This window comes from Rhyacophila brunnea, unplaced genomic scaffold (assembly GCF_057557595.1).
Source record: "Rhyacophila brunnea isolate RB1 unplaced genomic scaffold, BYU_Rbru_1.0 scaffold_12, whole genome shotgun sequence".
In the NCBI taxonomy this organism is placed as follows: Eukaryota; Metazoa; Arthropoda; class Insecta; order Trichoptera; family Rhyacophilidae; genus Rhyacophila; species Rhyacophila brunnea.
In genome coordinates, this window is record NW_028232774.1 from 22,962,671 (window position 1) to 22,985,066 (window position 22,396).

The 22,396-nt window shown below is 34.3% G+C and overlaps 1 protein-coding gene across 1 annotated transcript in view; it reads right to left on the reverse strand.

Annotated features, from left to right (window-relative positions):
- The window catches only part of LRP1 (LDL receptor protein 1), a 221,064-nt gene that overhangs the window by 15,560 nt on the left and 183,108 nt on the right, over positions 1 to 22,396 (reverse strand). The window contains exon 85 of the mRNA XM_085960995.1: positions 22,210 to 22,318. Coding sequence (XP_085817121.1) covers positions 22,210 to 22,318 — 109 coding nt within the window. The remainder of the gene's footprint in view (positions 1 to 22,209; positions 22,319 to 22,396) is intronic.

A 22,396-nucleotide genomic window follows, 5' to 3' on the forward strand; every position in this document is an offset into this window, starting at 1 on the left:
TATTTATATTATATATTATTTAAGTTTTGTGCATCTAATGCCGGGTCCACACTGGCAACATGTTGCTGGCAACCTCGTTAGATTTTACGATAATTATGATAATTATCTTAAAATTTCTTAAGCAATTATGGTAAGTATCGTAAAATTTAATGAGGTTGCCAGTGTGGAAATGGCTTAATGTCCACTGTGGTTCACGTGTCAACACACATGATAGAAATTTTTCCAGTTTTGGTTGCATTATATTCCAAAACTCTTATGTAAAAATCGTTTCCGATTTTATAAATGGAAATTTCTCGGTGTACATAGTAAACAAACCTACGAATAAAAAAAGACAAGAAGGAACATACTGATTCATCGCAGTAAAATCTGGCAATCAAATTCGCCATTTTGTAAAGCGACGATTTTGCGTAAACAAATATCACGTGGTCTGTACGTGTGCGACAAACTTCGAATCTGTTTGTAATTTTGTGTATTTTATGTTTGTGTATCACGCATTGTCGGCCATATTTGCCGGCCTTTCTGATTGCCGTGATTTGTACACATATTCCTTCCTGTCTTTTTTTATTCGTAGAAACAAACAGTAGTTTTTATTAGTTATATGAAGTTGGCCTTGAATCTGTAATAAAATAATACACAATTAAAAGATTTTGAAATGGAAAAAGACACATTTCCAAGCTTTCATCCGTGCTCACTCATGAATGTCATTCGTCATTTAAATAAGTATGTACACATTTTGATGTTATCTTGCAAAGTGCGAATGTAATGTTTTCAAATAATTGATATGGATTAATTATACCATCGTCTTATTTTCTTGAAATCATAAACATACTATAATAGTATTTGAGTATCAACCTATGTTCAATTTGAATTGGGTTATAATAATAATATACCCGTATATATCAATAGTATGTTTGCTACAAAATCCACCTAAGTTATCAGTACGTACTTGTACAGGTTTGATTAAAAACTATGATGAAATTATCATTTTAAAAATATTATATTACATAATATTATTTTGTCAGCCCTGTTTTCTGATCGGCGTATATCTTGCAGGTGTTTTATATTTTAATGTCGAGCTCTTCAGCGGCCCCTTAATAAACCATTCCTTTTATTTAATGAATAATTCACACGATTTTGAGAATGCATTGGCGCGACACCAATGGTTATACGGGTTCAAATCCCCTTGAGTTTCGTATTTTTTTCAAATATGATTTTTTCTAGTGTTGTTTTCTTTGTTGTGTTGTGTTTGTTGTGTTGTTTGAGGTGTTTTCAAGTTATGTATGTTTAATATATTTTTGTTCCGTCATGAAAATATGAAAATAAATCGTCCATCCATACGAAATACAATGATTTTGTGTATTTATACAGTAAAGTACCTATATCACATAGTGGCGAAGGGTGGAGGCAGGCTGTGGAGATCCAACATAAATAGTGCACACTAAACTTGGTCTGTCATACCTACCTATTTGTTTCCATTGAACGAATACGAATTGCAGATGGTATTGATTAGTTCTTAAAATTCAATTGAACCCTATCTAACCAAACCATAATATGTAAGTAGTTAAAAATATTATTTTATCAGAATTAGTGCTTATACAGTATAGTTAGGTTTTTTTCACAACATAGCAAATATATTATAATGTATGCATCTAAAATCGGAGTTTATTAAATGCGGCTTTGATAGATTACGCAAATATAATGCCGTGTTCAAATACGAAAAGGTTCACCATCCCTATATTAGATTAACATGGAAATCAATTAACCGAGGAATAAACATTCTGAAAGTTGGTTAGGTATATAATAAATAATACTAATAAGAAGACGGGTAGTTCTAATTGCTAAACTAGAGGTCGGCAACTTATTCAGAATATTTATTGAAGTCATACATTTTAAACGATTTTGCCAAGTGCTTCCCAAACTTTTCAGTAACGGCACACTATTCAAATAAAAAAAATAGCGGCTCACTGAAGAATTTTTACGTAGTTAACTATTAGTTTTTTTTAAATCAACGTATTTGCGTATTTCAGCTGAAATAATCTGGCTGTTTTTTTTATAATATACCTAAGTAGTAAGTACATGTAAAAAAACTTAATTTAAATTGAATAGATTTTATTTATACTATGAAGATAAATCAATTATTTTAATGAGATACTTGTGTTTATTCGTGATAAAGTGATTTAAAAAAAATGCCATCTATGAATCGCACCGATTGAGAAGCTCTTGATTTAACCTGATTGATAGACAAGTTATACATAGAGCAGCTAATCGCAATAAATTAAACATGGATGACGATATTACATTACGTATTCTAATAAAAATATTAAATAGTATTTTTATTGCCAATATTTTATAATTTGCGCGCACTAAATCAATGTCTTTTCCAACCTGGAACTTGTTCACCTTAACAATGCATAATTATTATTAGTCAACGCAAGTATCGCGTCTTTATATATTATTATATTATGTAAGATAACTTGTTGTAAACTTAATATATTACCTACATTTTCGTATACAATTTTGAATAGCGATAGAACGAGACAAAAAAGTTGCCGTTATTCGGAAGCCACCGTATCAGTTAATTTTTTTTTTTAATGTTTGCAGGATGCAGGTGCATGATTTCAGTTTTATAGTTTGTTTACCTACTTATTTATATCTATCTGCATTTGGGTAAAATAATACATGTTCTGTTCTGTCCATGATTCAAGTAACAGACTGATTAGTGACATTTTGTATAATGCCGATTATATATTTATAATATTAGATAATTTTCAATAGATTTTTGGGTTCTCACCGTATGGTTCTTTCACAAGAGATTAGAGGAAAGAAGAAAGAAGAACACGCGGTGAACACCCAAAAATCTATTACGATAATAAACAACCGTGAAAGTCTCTTAACAGTACCTATGTAGTAATTGTTTCCGAAGATAGATACATTTACGAATGAGTAATATGTTTATATATTATTATTATCATAATACAAATGACCTTGGTTTTTTGTTTGCCGACGCCAATAGGAAACATTGAAGATAATATTAGGTATACTAACGTTCTTGGTCTAGCTCAGTGGTTCTTAACCTGGGTTCGGTGAGTCAGTCTCAGGGGTTCGGCGGAGGTCAAGACACACACCCGACTCATATGATTATGAAGATGTATCTGGAATCGGAGACATTCCTGTACCCGCGGAACTGAAGCAAGCAATTGCCACGCACTTAGATGAGCTTGCAAAGTCTCTCGACGGATACTTCCCTACAAGAGTGTCATATCCAGCATGGGTGAGACAGCCGTTTACGTTTAGCGTTGAGACAACAGATGACAATGATGAATACCTTGATGAAATCATTGAAATTCAGCAGAGCCAGGTTCAACAGCAAGTCTTCAGAACAACAACGCTCTCAACGTTTTGGTGTCAACAAATGGTAACGTACACTGTTATTGCTAAGAAAGCTCTGGAGATTTTCATACCGTTTGTTACAGCATATCTTTTCGAGAAATCCTTTTCGAGGATGCTGGACATAAAAACGAAGAAAAGGAACAGACTTTGTTGCGAAAATGCCATGGGATTGGCACTTGCCAAGGTGAAGCCGCGCATTTCTGAACTGGTATCTGAAAGGCAACAGCAGAAGTCACACTAATTTGCAGTAAATATTCATTATTATGTTTTTGTGTGAAAATCATGTTTTAATGGTTTTGTTCACGGTTCATTTTGTGCACCAGTAAAATATATACCTATTTCTTGAATTTGAAAAAAATCATATTTTATTTTTCCAATTAGGAAGGGTTCAGTGAATGCTCATATGAAACTGGTGGGGGTCAGTACCTCCAACAAGGTTAAGAACCACTGGTCTAGCTAGACTGCTGCCGAAGTGCTGTGTGAAGGCCGAAAATGAAAAATTTGGGGTATCTTTGCGAACTCCGGCTAGCTAGATAATCTGTAGACTGTAGGAAAAACGTCATTATGGTACGAGGGTGGATCAATAAGTCCTTAGAAAAGCCGACAGGTGGCGCGACTAGTACTGTAAGCGGTTTGTTTTCATGCAGCGGCACTACCGATTCAGTATGCTGCGAAGTTTCAATCAGATTGGTCGGGTTGTTGTGTGTTTCTCGTACATTTAAAAAAAAATTTGCTTGTGGAAAATGGAAAAATGGAAAATGGAGAAAATTGAGTTTAGAGCTGTTATTAAACATTTTAATATAAAAGGGTTAACAGCAAAGAAAATAAAAAATGAGTTGGATTTAGTTCACGGCATATCTGCTCCTTCACTTGCAACTATTTATAACTGGTTAAATGAATTTAAACGTGGTCGTACATCAACAAAGGATGAACCACGCTCAGGACGTCCTGTAGAGGTGACTACACCAGAAATGATCAATAAAATCCACGATATGGTGTTAAGTGACCGAAGATTAAAGTTGAGTGAGATAATTGAGGTTACAGGGATCTCAAAAGGTAGCGTCATTTCTATTTTACATGACAAATTGGGCATGAAAAATATTTCTGCAAGATGGGTGCCGCGTTTGCTCAGTCGACAATAAACGCAATAGGGTGGTGGCCTCTAAAGCCCTGTTGTCGCTCATGCAACGCAATCCGGATGAATTTTTTCGTCGCTTTGTGACTGTAGATGAAACATGGATACACCACTATACTCCCGAGACGAAAGAACAGTCAAAGCAGTGGATTGCGAAGACAAACCATGTCCAAAGAAGGCGAAAACCGTAAAATCAGCTGGTAAGGTTATGGCTACTGTATTTTGGGATGCACGTGAAATTATTTTCGTTGACTATTTGGAAAAAGGAAAAACAATAACAGGGGATTATTATGCATCTTTATTGGACCAGCTAAAAAACGAAATTGAAGAAAAACGGCCTCATTTAAACAGGAAAAAAATCCTCTTTCACCAGGATAATGCCCGTGTTCACACATGTTTACGATCAATGGCTAAAATTGAAGAATTGAAGTTCGAATTGGTCGACCACCCACCGTATTCGCCAGATTTAGCCCCCAGTGACTTTTTCCTTTTCCCAAACTTAAAAAAATGGCTAAGTGGACAACGTTTTTTTTCAAATGAAGAAGTCATCGATCGGACAAATGCTTATTTTGAGGACCTTCCGAAAACTTATTTTTCTGACGGTTTAAAAAAAATTGAGAAACGTCTAACCAAGTGTATTGAGCTCCAAGGAGATTATGTTGAGAAATAAAAAAAAAATACAAAAATAAAAACTGTTTTAATGCTTTTTTCTAAGGAATTATTGACCCACCCTCGTACCATGTATTTTTTCATCTTAGAAATCGACATTTAATAACCACATAAAATATATTAATACCTACCATAAACGAGTAATTGTTGTAAATGACGTCGTGTTAAAATTGAGAATCAGGCTATATTTGGTTTAGCGGTTAGCCATATTTAGTGCCATGCACTTGGTCGGGCCACCATGTAAGCGACCTCCCTCTTCCGCGTCAAACGTTTTCACTGACGATGAGGCTTTACTAAATATTTATTTTCTTTTATACCTAGTTATGTGGCTAAAGAAATTTAGAGACATATTTTAGGGGGCCCGTTTTTCACATGTATCACTTTCAGAACGGATAAATTACGCAATCTTTGCCGTTAGATGCGAATCAACCTTCATATAAATAATATATCAAACTAAGATAATAATAATAATTTTAATAAAAACACAATTTTGTGTACTGATTCCGCTTTTTATTAAATAATTGTACCGGTTTCGTCCGCCTCAGAGGGACATTTTCAACTAAGATAATATATTATAATGCACGTGAAAAATAATAATTTGAAAAAGTGCTATATCCACGGACATCTGTGAGTCTATTATATACACAGTTATACAGTGATAATACCTCAATACATACATATGATACACTACCGTTGATAGCCGCGTTGTGTCGGCACTACGAGCATTTCAATTTCTTCATTTATACGAAAGATGAAATGCAAGGATCGTTGGAGAGACATAGCTAGGATATTAAAAAATAATTACAAGATAAAAAGAACTTTTTATATATTACCAGGTTTTTAAATTTTCTGTTGAATCATATAAACTTGACAATTCTATGTATTAATAGTTTAGGACAGATAAGGCAATTGTCAACAAATCATTTTTTTGATATTTTGCAACAAACAAACAAATATAGAATACTGAAATGTCATTTTGATTTCCATAGTAACGCACGTATATATTAATAATTTAGTTGCTAGGACCACCCCCTTAGCAACCAATAATAGTTGACTGGATTACGGATTTCTTCCGAAATAACTTTTCATACAGAACAGAATTAACTGAAAATGAATTCAATTCTACTTAAATATGGCTAAAAGTATGCATTGGCATCGTGTTCTGATATATTCTATAAGTTTCAAATGTCTAGTTAGTCGGGAAGTTAGTTAAAAATCGATTTGGATCATCTGGATAAACAACCACCGGACAAACGAGAATACGAGCTAAGAAAAACGTGTTAATAATCCACGATCCTCATTCCTCAATAGTGAAGGACGCGAAGACAAATAATATAATACTTTACGTTCTAATTACCCGTGTAGCAAGTTTCGTTTATAATATATATTTTACCGAACTTTCGGTATTCTTCATTATCAGTTTTAGTGAAATAGGTAAGTGCACTAAACGTAGGCGATATCTATTATTAAAGGTTCTCAAATGACATGGGCAGTTACTTAAGTTGGTTTTAAAAGTTAATAACGAGTATTAAGACATAAGATACGAAACACTAATGTGTTTCAAAGTGACTACAGCATTTTAGATGTCAGCTGTCTATACCTACTTGTAATAACTATACAAGAAAGAAGCGGTTCTTAAAGAAATCCACCCACGCGCCCCTTTTCGCCGAAACACTAAATAATATTTTGAATTCAATATTTTATTGAAAGCATCATATGTAATCGGGAATTAAAGGGTTTAGGCGCCACCGACTTGACGCCAGGACAACGAATGGGCACCGCACAGATGCAGTGCCGGTCTAAGTGCGAAAACATTGTGCAACAAAAACAATCTGCATTAATATTATTCTTGACCAGCCGCGGGTTTAAAGCCGTGATCGAAGTATTTATACAAAGACGGCCGCCGCTCTGCGAGCTATACTAACATGGATGCCTTAGAAAAAAATATATGTGCTAAGTGGGATTCGAACCTACATCCATCGGATTATGGGGGATGTGTTTACCAACTACGAAACCTGCAGAATATAATTAATATCATAAAAATTGCAAAACTGCAAAATACTAGCCACTTTTATTCGTCAAAGTCTAACTGCTAACAATATTGTTTAGTACCACAGAATAGATTAATAAATATAATTAAGATACGGTATATCCCAATACACTATATTTTGAATCAGGGTTATGAATGTGTGAGTGTCATACGAAGATGAAACACACATTATAGACGTGCAATAGTGTGTGTTGCAACCTTCAAATACACCAATATTTAATGAGCGTCAGTGCATAAGCCGAGAGCAGTTGTAAGAACGAAGGAAAAGCTTAGACTGACGTATTCTTGCCACGTGTTTAAGTTTATCCCATATTCTTCCACATTAGAGATCGGTTGCCTGTTACTTCCAATTAATTCTGTGTTCCCTGTTTAGTACCTACTGCATCTTACATGACGTCATTTTGAATGTGCTTTTAGAAACTATTTTTCATTTTTTATCGAGTTTCTGAATAGCTTATTGGAAATGCGTCTACGAAAAGAGTTCTACGATTTTACTCGGGGGGCATAGGGGGGATCGCATTTTAAAGGAGTATTCAAATATTCCCGAACTTATTTAGGAGCATTGTTTGTTTTAAAACTAAATCGTTTAACCGGTTATATCACGAATATTTAAAAAAAATGTGTGGACATGTTGAAAAAAATAAACATTAACATTGTCTATCTTCATTTATGTTTAGTATGCATACGTCAAACTTTTTTGTAATAATTTACACAAACATGACAAAATCATAAGAGCCTCATCCGAGACATTCGAGTACCTGCAGAGTTCAACAAGACCAACGAGTTTTTTTTTTAATAATAAATAATCAAGTCTGTCAATTGATTTGGAACGAGGTCCTCGTGTGAGATTAATATTTCATAATGGAATCTATGAATTAAACATTTTCCTATTGATAGAATCAAACACAACTGCCACTATAAATATCATGCCTACTTAGTTAAGGAAAATTCGTATGAAACTATTTTCAGTAGTAAACTTATATGCATAGTAAGGATTGGAATACCGGGCAGAAAGTTCAATTCCAATGAAAATTTTATTATTTTTAATGTCTGGTATCGAAATTTATTTGTTTATTTAGAAAAAAGAGTATTACGGCATTACAGCGATTGGCCAATGCGCCATAATACATAATAAATACAAAATTATAAAAATATCTTAATTACTAATAACAACTAATATAACACGAAAGTAGAAAAGATAGTATGTGTTTATGTAAATATTAAAGAAACATGATAATATATTATACAATTATAAATTTAACCTATTTAACACGTCCACAAACATTATATAGTTAATAAAAAATAAATCAACCTTTACGGTGCCATCAAATAAGTTAATCGCACGATACACAACATCATGAAACATAACATCTGTCCTGTGACGAGGTATCTTGAAGACCGTAGAGTTACGAGTGATATTGGTGGGAAAATGAAAATTAATATTTGCCAGTATACCTATACGGATTGTAAATGAACCCACGAAGAAGTAAAAAGAAATGCTATAAAAGAGCAATCACTCTTCGGGTGAAAAGGTATTGATAGCATGCCCAGAAGAAAACGAGTCGGGAAATTCATTTTATTATCAAAATTGAAATAAGTAATATGTTTTTCTTATACAAGTCTGTTTACTAGAAGTCATGCGGGAACAGCGGCAATTTTCATGGCCGATTGCGGCAAAATTCATGAATTCAAGAATGATAACCTAACCGTCCTAACCTAACAAATAATCCAGTATATCGGCTATTTTCAAAATTTTGGCGCTGGCTTCCACTAAACAGACAATAACCGTTTTTTAATCATAAAAAAACATGCACAAGATATTTAACATTTCGCAGGTAGCACTTTATTAGATTTGTAGATACTTATAAACAAAATTTTATATTTGTTCCGACCAATAAGCCCACAAAAGTTAGAAGATTACTTTTGTATTTATCCGAGATTTTAACATATTTTTTAATTTATAAACAAACCATTTCCTTTACATTAAACCGCTGCACTTGACAAAATAAGTCACTTTTATTAAAAATCCATATAAAAACAAGTCCGCAAATTCCGAGGTTTGAACATTTTGAACAAGCGCTGTTTGCGACGCGACCCCTTTTTCAGGAAACATATTAAAAATAATGATAACACACATATCTACACGTGGATTATCATTGAATTATATCACATCGAATTGCATCGCACAGCCACACATTATGCATTTTAAAATGTTATTCTCCTTTAAGGAACTTAACTGGTCGACCCGCCACGCCTGGGACCAAGGCTATGCGAGGGGCATGCCTACAGCATTCTCAAGGCCATTTATATTTATATTATTTCCCAAAAGAAAACCAGCTGTATGCGTTGGCAGAGGAAGACGTCGAATTTAGCGGGTTAAGAATATCCGTGGTTTGAACGGTTGCAGTTCGACCTCCAACTGTTCCGGATAGCACACAATCCCGCGAAAAACGCCCTGATGGTGGCCGATCTCCAATAGGGGATGGCGCAAGGAACAGCATCAACGAATAAAGGTTACGATATAAAAACCGCATTAATTTTTGCCCATATTCAGTGTAAGTACTTAGTACATAACTGCCTAAGAATATTTTAATACATTATTTTAAAGATTAGCACAGTCTGATTTAAAGACATAAATGTATTTTAAACATTCGATTGTCTTTACAGATTATTGATAATTTACAATTGGTCGTATTAAATGATAAAATAAAAACTATATATTATGGATAGGGCACCGGACCTAAGATATGAAAGATGTAACCGTATACATTTTTTACATCAACGATATCCAATGGCAGGATTATGAACGCGGAGGCCCGACGCACCTACTTATTTTGAGGTCTACTTAGGAAATACCTACGCGAACATTGACACATAAATATTTTTTCAATGTATTTGGTAAATAACATTCGAAAAGTAAACCTTAAAATGCGGAATGCAATGTGTCCTTTAGATTTTTTAATAATGCCAGTTAAAATGTCAATTAAACGATTTATAGCAGTGGATTTTTCATTGTATTCATTCCTGAAAAATGCAGCAACTATAGAGTAATGTAATCCAAGAAATAGTAAAAAAAAATGCTGAAATAACGATAAAACTTACTTTTTCATCCTAGCCCAATAATTTTACGCGGCAGTCTATTTTCTGTGAACGATTTTTAAAATATTTCAAACGACCATAATATTTCAACAAACCTTTCAGTATGCAATTAAAACATTATTTTAAATTGAAATAATATAGTTACATACCCAAAATATTACACTCTAATCGGAATCAATCTTGGCGCAATATACCTATTTCACATAAAAGAATCTATAAAAATGATTCACTGAATAAATTATCTATTTATATATTTTTCGAACTCGACCTACAACTTTCGAATGCTGTCGATTTCACATGGAATAATAATTATAAATTTTATATAAATATGTATGAATTATAATAATTATTCACGTAATAATTACACCAGAGATGCTGCCGCGACGGGTTTTCGAGTACTACTGCTTGGCGAAATATATTTTCAAAATAAAACAGCTCCATAATGTGACATTATATTTTAGTTAGATTACAACAGACACGAATGCAATATTATGGAGGAATGTATAAAATATTATATATTTTCTAAAGAATTTCCATTCGATAGACCACGACACTAAAATAAGAAATGTTTTGTCGACTATCTAATATAAAAACATATCCTATCTAATACAATTACACCGATGACCAAGTTGAATAAATCGAAATCAAAGTTATCAAATATGGGATTGTATTTTCTACATAGCTGTGAAACCTTCAATAAATGAGGTCTTATTTTGGGGCCATCTTCCATCTAAGGTTGGCGACCAACTTGCAGTTGTTATCATCAGTCAAAATCGGTTGGTCATGTTCAACGAATGGACCGGTCCAAAAAGTTTTTGAGCGAAGCCATCTGAGAGGAGGAGGTTGAGAGACGCACATTGCAAGTGTTAGATGGCGTGACCTAATGTACGAGTGTTTGGATGAGGATTGCGGAGGAGGTGAGGAGGTCAGGGTCAACTCCGGGGTGTTGCGCCACTAATGATGATCATGGTGTCCTGCGGTCAACCGTCCGCATGGTAAATATTCCGTGACATGACAACACTACTGCCGTACTAAGCACAGAGGCCGTAACTGACGTATTTAGGTATTTTCATGTTTTTAGATATTTGGATTCTGCAGAGTTTTTGTATAAGATCGGTGAATAAATCCAAGCCGTAACTGCTATAGTTACGGAGAAATCAAGGGTTTTAATAGCCGTATCTACGGAGTTTGAGAAATAAACTCGATAAATACTAAGCGATTTGGTTGTAACTCTCATTTACTAAGGCATATTAGCCGTATCTGACATATATATGGCTAATATCAATACATACTAATAATGATAATAATAAAATCAATCAAATTTTCAAGGTATGTAAAAAAATCTTAAACCAAAACTAACTATTATAGGCAAATAAAATAAATAAAAAGTTCCCCAGTATTAGCAGGAAAAGTACTCGTAAAATAATATGAAAGCTCAGATCTCCCACTTGCCTAAAATGCAGATACGGCCTCTGTGCTTAGTACGGCAGACTACTTAACACCACTTCCCGTGAAAAATTGAAAACTATTTGACGTAGGTACATACATTTGTAAACAGATGACGGAGTGCATACAACACATCCAATCTAAGGCATGCGCAAAATTAGGTACCTAATCGATGTTAAAAACCAGAATTAAAAGTTGAAGCGAACTGAAAGATGAAATGAGAAAGTTTAGACATAGCGCATACGTATAGGAATGGCTGGAGCAACATTCAACTTAATGGGAATGTCTAAGACGCACAGCTGTACTCGGTTAAAACCAAATGCAACTAATTGTTCGAAGATTATATTCTGATGATGCTGCTTTACAGTAGCGACTGGCTCAGTGCCGTATGCGTGTGGCGGATACTGGGTATACGGTATGACTTTAAAAGTAGGTACTTAACGAGGACATACCATGCAATTGTTATCGTATGGTGCTTTTTGACGGATTCAAACAGTTTCGGACAGATTCGGACAAGTTCGTAGATAATCGGTAGACGTCAAAATATTCTGTGCGGTGTAGTTCGTATTTCTTCCGGCAGGTTCGCCACTATCGTTCTACTGCGCATGCACACGCCATGCATGTACCAACCAATTATTGCGTGAAAACTCAGAAGCTTCTGACCTTTTTTGATTCATGCATGCAATCTTGCAATTTTCACGATAATACGCACTGTCAGCAGTAAATCCACGCACGTGTAAACGGGGTATAATACTATTATGCCGTATTGATTCATCCGCGTGGTTTTTTGATATCTGGATTTTTTAAAAACCGTTTTAATTATTTCAGTGTAGTATAGTCAGTACATAGTATGTTTAAATGACCATTTCTCATAAAATAAAATACGCCACATATATATTGACATGTCTTTATTGTTATATAACATTTATATAATACAATAAACATGGACATGTCTGGTGTTTCTGTTTACAGTAAATTTAATTAATTCGCACGATAGTTTTCAATCTAGATGCGCCCCTGATATCCCATACAGGAAAAATCAATTTAACAGCTCACAATGGTAGGATATCGAGTTTCCAGTTTACAGTAGAAAAATAGTAAAAACAAACATTTGAAATAAATATAAAAAAACGTGGTGTGAGTATTCACTGTTCACGCATCATCAGGTTTGTATTTCTATGAACTGTTCGCACGGTAGAAAAAATATATATAATATTATAATATACCAATGTACAGTAAAATAATAATATGTAGGTATTAATATACACGCAAACGACTTTTTAGAGAATGTTTGATGTAAACGGGCGGTCCTCAACCATTCGCATGTGATAAAACTTGAATTTTTAACAAGTAATAAGTATAATTGGTCTTCTCGGAGAGAATTAAGTACCTTGGCGTAATTCTTGACGATACGTTGTCTTTTATCGAACGCGCTGAGACGGCCGCTTCGAAGGCCAACATAGGCCATCAGAAGATGGCCAGAATGGCAGGAGAAAATTGGGGACTAATTGTTAGGGGCCTTAAGGTCGTATACGGCGCAATATTTATGGGGATTGCCGATTACTCCTACAGCGTATCTCTAGAATAAAATCATAATCTAAAGTAAAAAGTACTTTCATTAGCGACCAGTCACTCATCGCTGATCTCATTGACAAGAGCCTACACGACAGCACAGCACACACTCACAGACACTCACATACACTCTCTCTGTCTGCGTAATGGACGCATTGAACGAATTGAAAATAATGTTGACAGGTGACACTGCCGCGTGCAAATTTTTTCTAGTTTATAATAAAAACCAACGATAACTACTATTTTCGCACCGAAGAGGAGTATGTATGTCGCGAGTATGAAAAAAAACATTAATGAGAAAAAATGCAAAATTGATTCATTGATATCATCGAAATCGTATTCTTCAATAGGGGTTAACAACGTGTGGCTACAATATTGTAATATAATATAAATACTGTTTGGAAATCTTCATTTCATAATTATTCATGTTTTTATGGTAAGAACTTAATATTCTTTATCAAAGATGTTGCAAAAATCCTTCTGCCTTATTGAAGTCTTTGTTTCCTATCAAAATTTCTATGCAAACTCAAGGAATTGCTTCTCCATACCTTCACGGTTTGTATAAAAATTGGTAGGTGCTTCCTTTAAGGGGGGACATGCTCAGCGTAGGTCAAAATGGAGCTTTTGTTCTATTTTCAAAGCATGATCCTGGACATACCTTAAACGTTGTAGATAATCTATTTATATAATTTTGAAGCCTTATTGTCCTTTATATTTATTTTAAACATTTGATGGCTGCATAAAGTATTTTTATTACATAAAATAGTATTCTTTTAAACCTCTCGCTCTAATGTTTGAGAAAATAGTCATATTTCAGTACATGCACGTGCAGTGGTGTTAAGATTTTTTACATTTATTAATTTTTAAACGCATTTATAAAACTATCAGTATAATTTATATCGACATAATTATAGTGAAATATTTACGATAAAAAATTATATTGATAATCTCTGTGATCCCAAATTTGACAAGAATTAGGCATTTTATTATTCAAAAAATGGGCAAGATTAACACATTTGAAGATAATTCTAAAGATACTCATTATAAGCTATGTCTTTGACCATTCAAGTGTGATAAACATCCTACGAATAATGATTGCTTTATAATAATTATTGACCTAAGAATAAGGTAGTGTTTTTTTGAAATACGCCATTTCTTTTGGCATTCCCCAGTGGTTAAGCTACAACATACGGCCGTAGCCATAAATTGACAAACTATAATTGAAGTAGGGAGTAAAATGATGTTAACGTGCGTGTTTGAACATGTACCGTTTAAAGAAAAAAAAATTGGTTAGGTATTTATTTATTTATTCCACTATAGTTACTATCATGGATGTGTATATTATAATACAACATTCCTGCTTTTGTGATAAAATATTGTTATAAAAATATTTAATTATTAATTAATTACATACATAGTTTAGCTAATGACGTTTCTATATCATGGAGACTGTGGTGAATAATCTGTGGAAATGCTGTGACAATACATCATACTAAATTAGAATTCGTCGCCGGTGCAAGAAAAAAAAAATATTCAAAAAAAGGTTTGGCACTTCTTCTGTTTGCCTTGCAAGTATGGTCGACTATGTTTATTATTTGTACAAAATATTTGTTCACAAAACAAACTTTTAAGGCAAACTGGGGTGGCGTCCACTATTCAATAATTAAAATGGTAAAAAACATGACAAGAAAAGAAAAAAAAAATTTTCAATTATAAAATTAAAATTTACAGTATGTTATAAAAGGGATGGGGATCAGGGGGAGTGAAGACGGGGTGGGGTGGCAAATAAATAAAAAAAATAGTAGAATATGCATTTATCATTCTTCGTTCCACAAAAAAGTGCTTTTTAATTTTTCAAACCACAGAAAAAGTCTAATCGCACAAAATGTTTTCAATATACGTAATTCTCTATTTCAAAATTAAATATAATGAAAAATGTAATAATGTATTAAGATTTTTTGACAACACAGTTTGGGAAACGCTTCAATGGACTAATCAATTATTTATATCTCATATCTAATATTTTCAATTTATAGGGAGTTTTTATTTCATTTAACTTTATTATAATATTGTTAACTAAAGATATAGACACGCACGATGTCCGAGCGTTAACGTGTCAACTTATAATGTTGTGAGTCCTGGGTTCAAATTCCGGGTCAGGCTAGTTTATATGTTTTTTTTTTTTCAATTTGTGTTTCGACACAAGAGTATGGACCTAATAGGTTGAGCAAATGACCGACATCAATTTCTCGTAAAAACAAAAATCTGTTAATACAACCTCCAATCTGTGGAGACCCATATCATCTTCTTAGGATCAAACATGGTGAGATAATGTGTGCAATTTTTATATATTTTTCGACACTACATGTTTCTGCTGGATATCTTTGAAACAGATATATTAAAGACAGGTCCACAGAGCCGTATGCCACTAAGATATTTAGCGTGGTGAGGAAGTTACACGTTATACAGTGATTCATCTGCCATTGTACACGTGAAAGTCGGGTGACTTCATTGGATGGCCATGTCTCAAGGACAGAAGACATCCAGACACTCAAGAGTCTGGTCATCAATAGACCAGAAAGGAAAGGGAAGAACGGGCCTCAGACTGAGGTAGTCTGATTTTGTGGAAAGAGACACAGCGTCCGTGAGGCTAAGGCACTGAAGTAAGCTTGCGGTTGATAGAAGTGAGTGGATACTTTTCCGGGAGGCAGCCAAAACTAACATTGGATTGTAGTGCCAACGATGATACCTTTTTTTATAATTTATAAAATTCAAAGAATCCTAATATGAATTGCACAAAATATTGTTGATAAAATTGATGTGTTGGGCCAGCTGATAATAATATACATCTAAAATAATACCTCTGGGCTATATCTACTTGAGAAAACCTGTATTCAGTACCTGTCCTATGACGTATTTTTGTAAATTGATAAAATCACTATTACACTTAATCGCTATGTGCATAACACAGGTATTATAATTATTTATAATAATGTATCTTTTCATTGATAGTTAATTTGTATGTAGAGGCGAATGTTTAGTAGCATAGGAATTTGTAGAAATATTAATAGTATACATGAGATAAACACCAAAAATCGCAATGTTTTGATACACTAATTTTTATAACAAACACCTTATGAATAAAATATGATTGGTTCTTTAATAGATAGATATGTTTATATGAAGTATTTTAAATTTATTGAAAAGTTACGTTACTTTCATATATATAATTCAATAAATCAATTCAACCATAGGCGTATGCCGACTATACTGATGTCATTGCCCGGTCCCCAGATTCCCTCAAACGGGCATTTATTTCCGTAAAGTCAGCTGCTGCAAAAGATGGTACTCCAGATAAACGAAAAACAAAATACATGCCAGTTCTCCACAGTGCAACAGTTGATAATAAGACCCTTATCATTGGCGGAGATGCTTTTAAAACTATGGATTCATTTGGTTGTCTACTGTCCCTTATCAGAGACACTAATAACACAAGCGACAAAATAAATCGCTGGATCACCCTCGTCAACAGGTGCTATTTTGGTCTCCAAAGGCTTCTAAAGAACAAGGCACTCTCAAGGAAAACCATAACAACCTTATATAAAACTCTCTGCTGGTCACTCAGCTAACAGGATGACAGAAATATATCTTTGAGAGGAGCGTTTTGAGAAGAATCTTTGGGGCAGTTCAAGAAAGTGCATTTGGAGGTCAAAGTATAAGGAGTACTACTCATGAAAATGCAGACTGCACTGGATCGGCTATGTGCATAGAATGCTGGAGGATATATCAGCAAGGCGGGGTGGGGTATGTACGCAACCCCCGAGGGCTCGATCAAAGCAACTGAAAAGTGACGGCACTGGATAATCCAAGATGCAGGGAGTTTTTGAAGGAGGCCAAGGGTTGTAGTGCCATAAATGATGATGATATAATTATATATAATGCAAATTGGAATATTCTACTACTACACAACTATTGCCCTATACTTCTGAGGTGTTAAAAAGAATATAATATGCACAAAATTTGAGTGTACAACGTTAATGATTAGTAATTTGGGATTATTATGTATGTAGATGGCATTTTGTATGTGTCAGTGATAAATAAGTATGACTTCTTTATTAGAAGATTATTTCCAACTTAGGGTGGCATTTAACACATGGGCGGTGACACCTTAGACCAGTGGTCGGCAAACCGCGGCTCGCGAGCCACACGTGGCTCTTTGGCCCCTTGAGTGTGGCTCTATCACAAATGACCATGTACAGACTAAAACAGTTAAAAATGTCTTCGAATATAACCAACCAGCAAATCGAAGACCTTAAATCAATGACATTAATATGGACGAAGCATCTAGAAAATAAAATGACACTCACTTTGTGTCGGGTCTGCCGGATGGCGAAATTCATATTTTAATATCGGTATCCTACGCTCAAGTGAACATTCTGCTTGCAAGCGGTCTGGCGACACCGCTGAGTCTGCCCATACAAAATTTCTGACTGTCAGGTTTCGACTCCACCATTATTATTGTGTTACAAAATGCCAATGTGCCTAGTTAAAAATTGTAAAAAAATCTACTAAACACTCCAAGAAAGATGGGATATCACTTTGCATGTGTTAGTATTATTTATTATTTATAAAATGCCATTCTAAGATATTGATGAATGTTTATTCAATGCAATTGAATGACAGGAACCATTAGACAGTCAGTCGCCTGTGATTCGCTGGGCTCACTTGCGTCTAATCTCCGAGAAGTCGTAAGTAACCGAGAATCTGTTTCTAACGCAATGAGTCATGACACTAATACGCCATTACAATAAAGGTTATATTACTATAAATTCTCGAAGCTTGTATCGCATAATGGAAACGGATACGTCAATGGTCACGTGACATCTACCTATACATCTGTGAATGACTTTCATGCACAATTTCTCGTGCGCGCCGGGTATGAAGTGAGTCGTCCATTTAATATGTCATTGCCTTAAATTGATTTCAGCTTTATTAATAGTAGTTGACGAGTTTTGTGACATAAATGATACAGGACAAATTTGTACGATTTATTTCATCTACAGGTAATAAAGAAGAGCTTTTAAGATTATTTCCACTCAAAGGTCAAACACGTGGAGAGGATATTGCAAATGCTGTAATTGAGTGCATGGAAAAACATTATATTCCACTCGATAAAATTGTGTCAATTATTCAAAGATAGGGCGAAAAGTATGACCGGTGTAGGAAAAGGGTTTGTTACTATTTTGAAAGAAAAAATAAGCACATTGCATCATTCGTCAAAAAGCGCTTTGTGCGCAGACATTTCCAAAAGAAATTTCGAAAGTTAGCTCTTAATCATCGCCATTTTTTTTTAGTTAGTTTATTACGCAGATCTTCTGCTGCATAACAGGGTACGTTGGTTATCAAGAGGAAACGTTTTGCTTACTTTATTAACAGAAATTAAAGCATTTCTCCTTGAGAAGGGTGTTCACTATCCAGAAATAGGTAACGGACAATCAGTTAATCCAAAAATTTTATTTCATGGGAGACGTTACGTCTCATCTAAATCTTAATCGTAAACTGCAGGGTGAAGGAAACACATTTTTTCGGTGTTAGAAGTTATTTCACTCGAAAACAAATTATCCCTTTTTGCTTAAGATTTCGAAAGAGAATCTTTAAAAATATTTATCTTTAAAAAATGAAGAATTATGGAGCTCTAAATTTCAATGTCTCTGTGCTGATATGGACATATTGGAGAAAAACAAATATGAATATGGTTCATAGCAAAAGTAGTCTACTTTGAAAGACCTGGAGAAGGAAGACATGATGATTTTTAACACCTGGAATAGTATTTCTGACACATAATATGATCAATTGAAAAAAACTAGCGTTTGTTGTTCTTTCCTTTTCCAGTTCTACATATTCATGCGAACAATCTTTTTCAAGCATGAACCTTATCAAGAGTAAATTGAGAAGTCGTCTTATTGATGAAAACCTGGAATCGTGCCTAAAATTAAAAACAACAACATACAAGCCTGACTTACCAAAACTTTTCAAGGAGATGGAAGGCAATTGTTAATTTAAAGAGAATTGATGTAATTTATATCTCTATAGACTTTTATATACGAGGGTGGGTCAATAATTCCTTAGAAAAAAGCATTAAAACAGTTTTTATTTTTCATAATCTCCTTGGAGCTCAATACACTTGGTTAGACGTTTCTCAATTTTTTTTAAACCGTCAGAAAAATTAGTTTTCGGAAGGTCCTCAAAATAAGCATTTGTCCGATCGATGACTTCGTCATTTGAAAAAAAACGTTGTCCACTTAGCCATTTTTTTAAGTTTGGGAAAAGGAAAAAGTCACTGGGGGCTAAATCTGGCGAATACGGTGGGTGGTCGACCAATTCGAACTTCAATTCTTCAATTTTAGCCATTGATCGTAAACATGTGTGAACACGGGCATTGTCCTGATGAAAGAGGATTTTTTTCCTGTTTAAATGAGGCCGTTTTTCTTCAATTTTGTTTTTTAGCTGGTCCAATAAAGATGCATAATAATCCCCTGTTATTGTTTTTCCTTTTTCCAAATAGTCAACGAAAATAATTCCACGTGCATCCCAAAATACAGTAGCCATAACCTTACCAGCTGATTTTACGGTTTTCGCCTTCTTTGGACATGGTTCGCCTTTCGCAATCCACTGCTTTGACTGTTCTTTCGTCTCGGGAGTATAGTGGTGTATCCATGTTTCATCTACAGTCACAAAGCGACGAAAAAATTCATCCGGATTGCGTTGCATGAGCGACAACAGGGCTTTAGAGGCCACCACCCTATTGCGTTTATTGTCGACTGTGAGCAAACGCGGCACCCATCTTGCAGAAATTTTTTTCATGCCCAATTTGTCATGTAAAATAGAAATGACGCTACCTTTTGAGATCTCTGTAACCTCAATTATCTCACTCAACTTTAATCTTCGGTCACTTAACACCATATCGTGGATTTTATTGATCATTTCTGGTGTAGTCACCTCTACAGGACGTCCTGAGCGTGGTTCATCCTTTGTTGATGTACGACCACGTTTAAATTCATTTAACCAGTTATAAATAGTTGCAAGTGAAGAAGCAAATATGCCGTGAACTAAATCCAACTCATTTTTTATTTCCTTTGCTGTTAACCCTTTTATATTAAAATGTTTAATAACAGCTCTAAACTCAATTTTCTCCATTTTTGTAAACAAGCAATTTTTTTTTTTTAAATGTACGAGAAACACATAACAACCCGACCAATCTGATTGAAACTTCGCAGCATACTGAATCGGTAGTGCCGCTGCATGAAAACAAACCGCTTACAGTACTAGTCGCGCCACCTGTCGGCTTTTCTAAGGACTTATTGACCCACCCTCGTACTTTATTGATGTAATTTTATGCGTACCTTACTTACAATTTAATTTTTATCAATAAATAAGATCATTATTGAGTATGACATCATTATTTCATAGTTTAATTAAGATTTAAAACTTTAATTAAAGTTTATTAAGTTAATAATCAGTGTACCTAAATAAATCTATAGTTTAAGTTTAAGAAATTTGGCTCTTTAAAGAAATCGCAATCGTTGTATTGTTGATATTTGGCTCTCTTGACTAATGAGTTTGCCGACCACTGCCTTAGACTATAGATACATCTAGACGCCACCCATTGCATTGCTAAATGAAGTTACGTGCCGTGCGTTTGGTGAGTGGGCATTCGTATACAAATGTTTGAGACCATAGACCATTTCGCTAGTGCTCGCCCAAAGTGCTTGCACTAGACGCTCAGAATTAAAATATATTTTTCTATTTTTTTACGTATAGTATTTTTAAGCGGTCAAAATGAAACCATTAGGTAAAAATATCCATAATTTAAGTTATTTTAAAGAAACACGGTCACTTGATATTAAAATATATAATAATATACAAATAAATTATCACGAACATGTATCAACTTACCTATGAAACGTAATACCATCTTCTTGCTTATCAGTATGGCTACCACATTTTAATACAACACACAGAACCATCTTTTCTACTTAATTAACTAAAAATATTTACCACTGACTTTACGTTTAACACAAAAAAATAGCAATTTTAGCAACACGGTTATCGACGCTTAGTTAAGCAATAAGGTAAGATTTGGCGGCAAACCATCTCCCACATCTGTAAACCTTTTATCTTACTCTAGCGCGTGTCGCAGAGATTATAAAGAGAAATATACTTTCTCACTCGCACTTATGCATCGTTTTTGTTCAGGCCTTGGGTGACACCCCTCGTGGCGGCCCTATTTCAAAATTTCTGGGAAAATATCCATGTTATTGAACACTAGCACAATACTGGTCTCAACAATGCTTTATATAGATGAAAATATAATGGAGGCAGGGAGAACATTCCTAGAATCCTACTTCAGTATTACGTAGGCTGCAAATTTTTAATATTGAATGCTATACAGTCGAACTTGGTTATTACGAGGAAGATGGGACTGACTGAATTTACTTATTATAAGTATTACTCGTTATATCGTTATATAACATTTTTCACGCCACGTTCTATTTAAGCATAGAACATAAAAAATCTGAAAACCATCGTAAAAATCCCCGAAACAAGCATGGCATTCATAAACTACAAAAGAAGTTGTTTATTGAAATGAAGTGCTGAGCCGCCGGCGTTGGTAGGTACCTACTGACTTCACAGAGCTTGGATTTTTTACATGCAATTTCAACCATATGCTTGGATACTTTTCAATTTTGTCGGCGAAAACACCAATTACTTCACTTCACTTTCACTGTCTGAATAATATAGATGGTCTTGTATAACAAATAAACACTTTTAATTGTGATTAACTCACCGCCATTTTTGCAGAAGTCTCTGCACATATCTTCTTGACAGCGACCACCTGACCTGCCCTGCGGGCAGTGGCATTCCGGTGAGCCTTTCTCGTTTATTTTACAGTAATCCTGATAGAAAAAAAAAAATATATATATATATATTATTAGTTACAATACAGTAAGCACGTGTTTTAGCATAGTCATTCA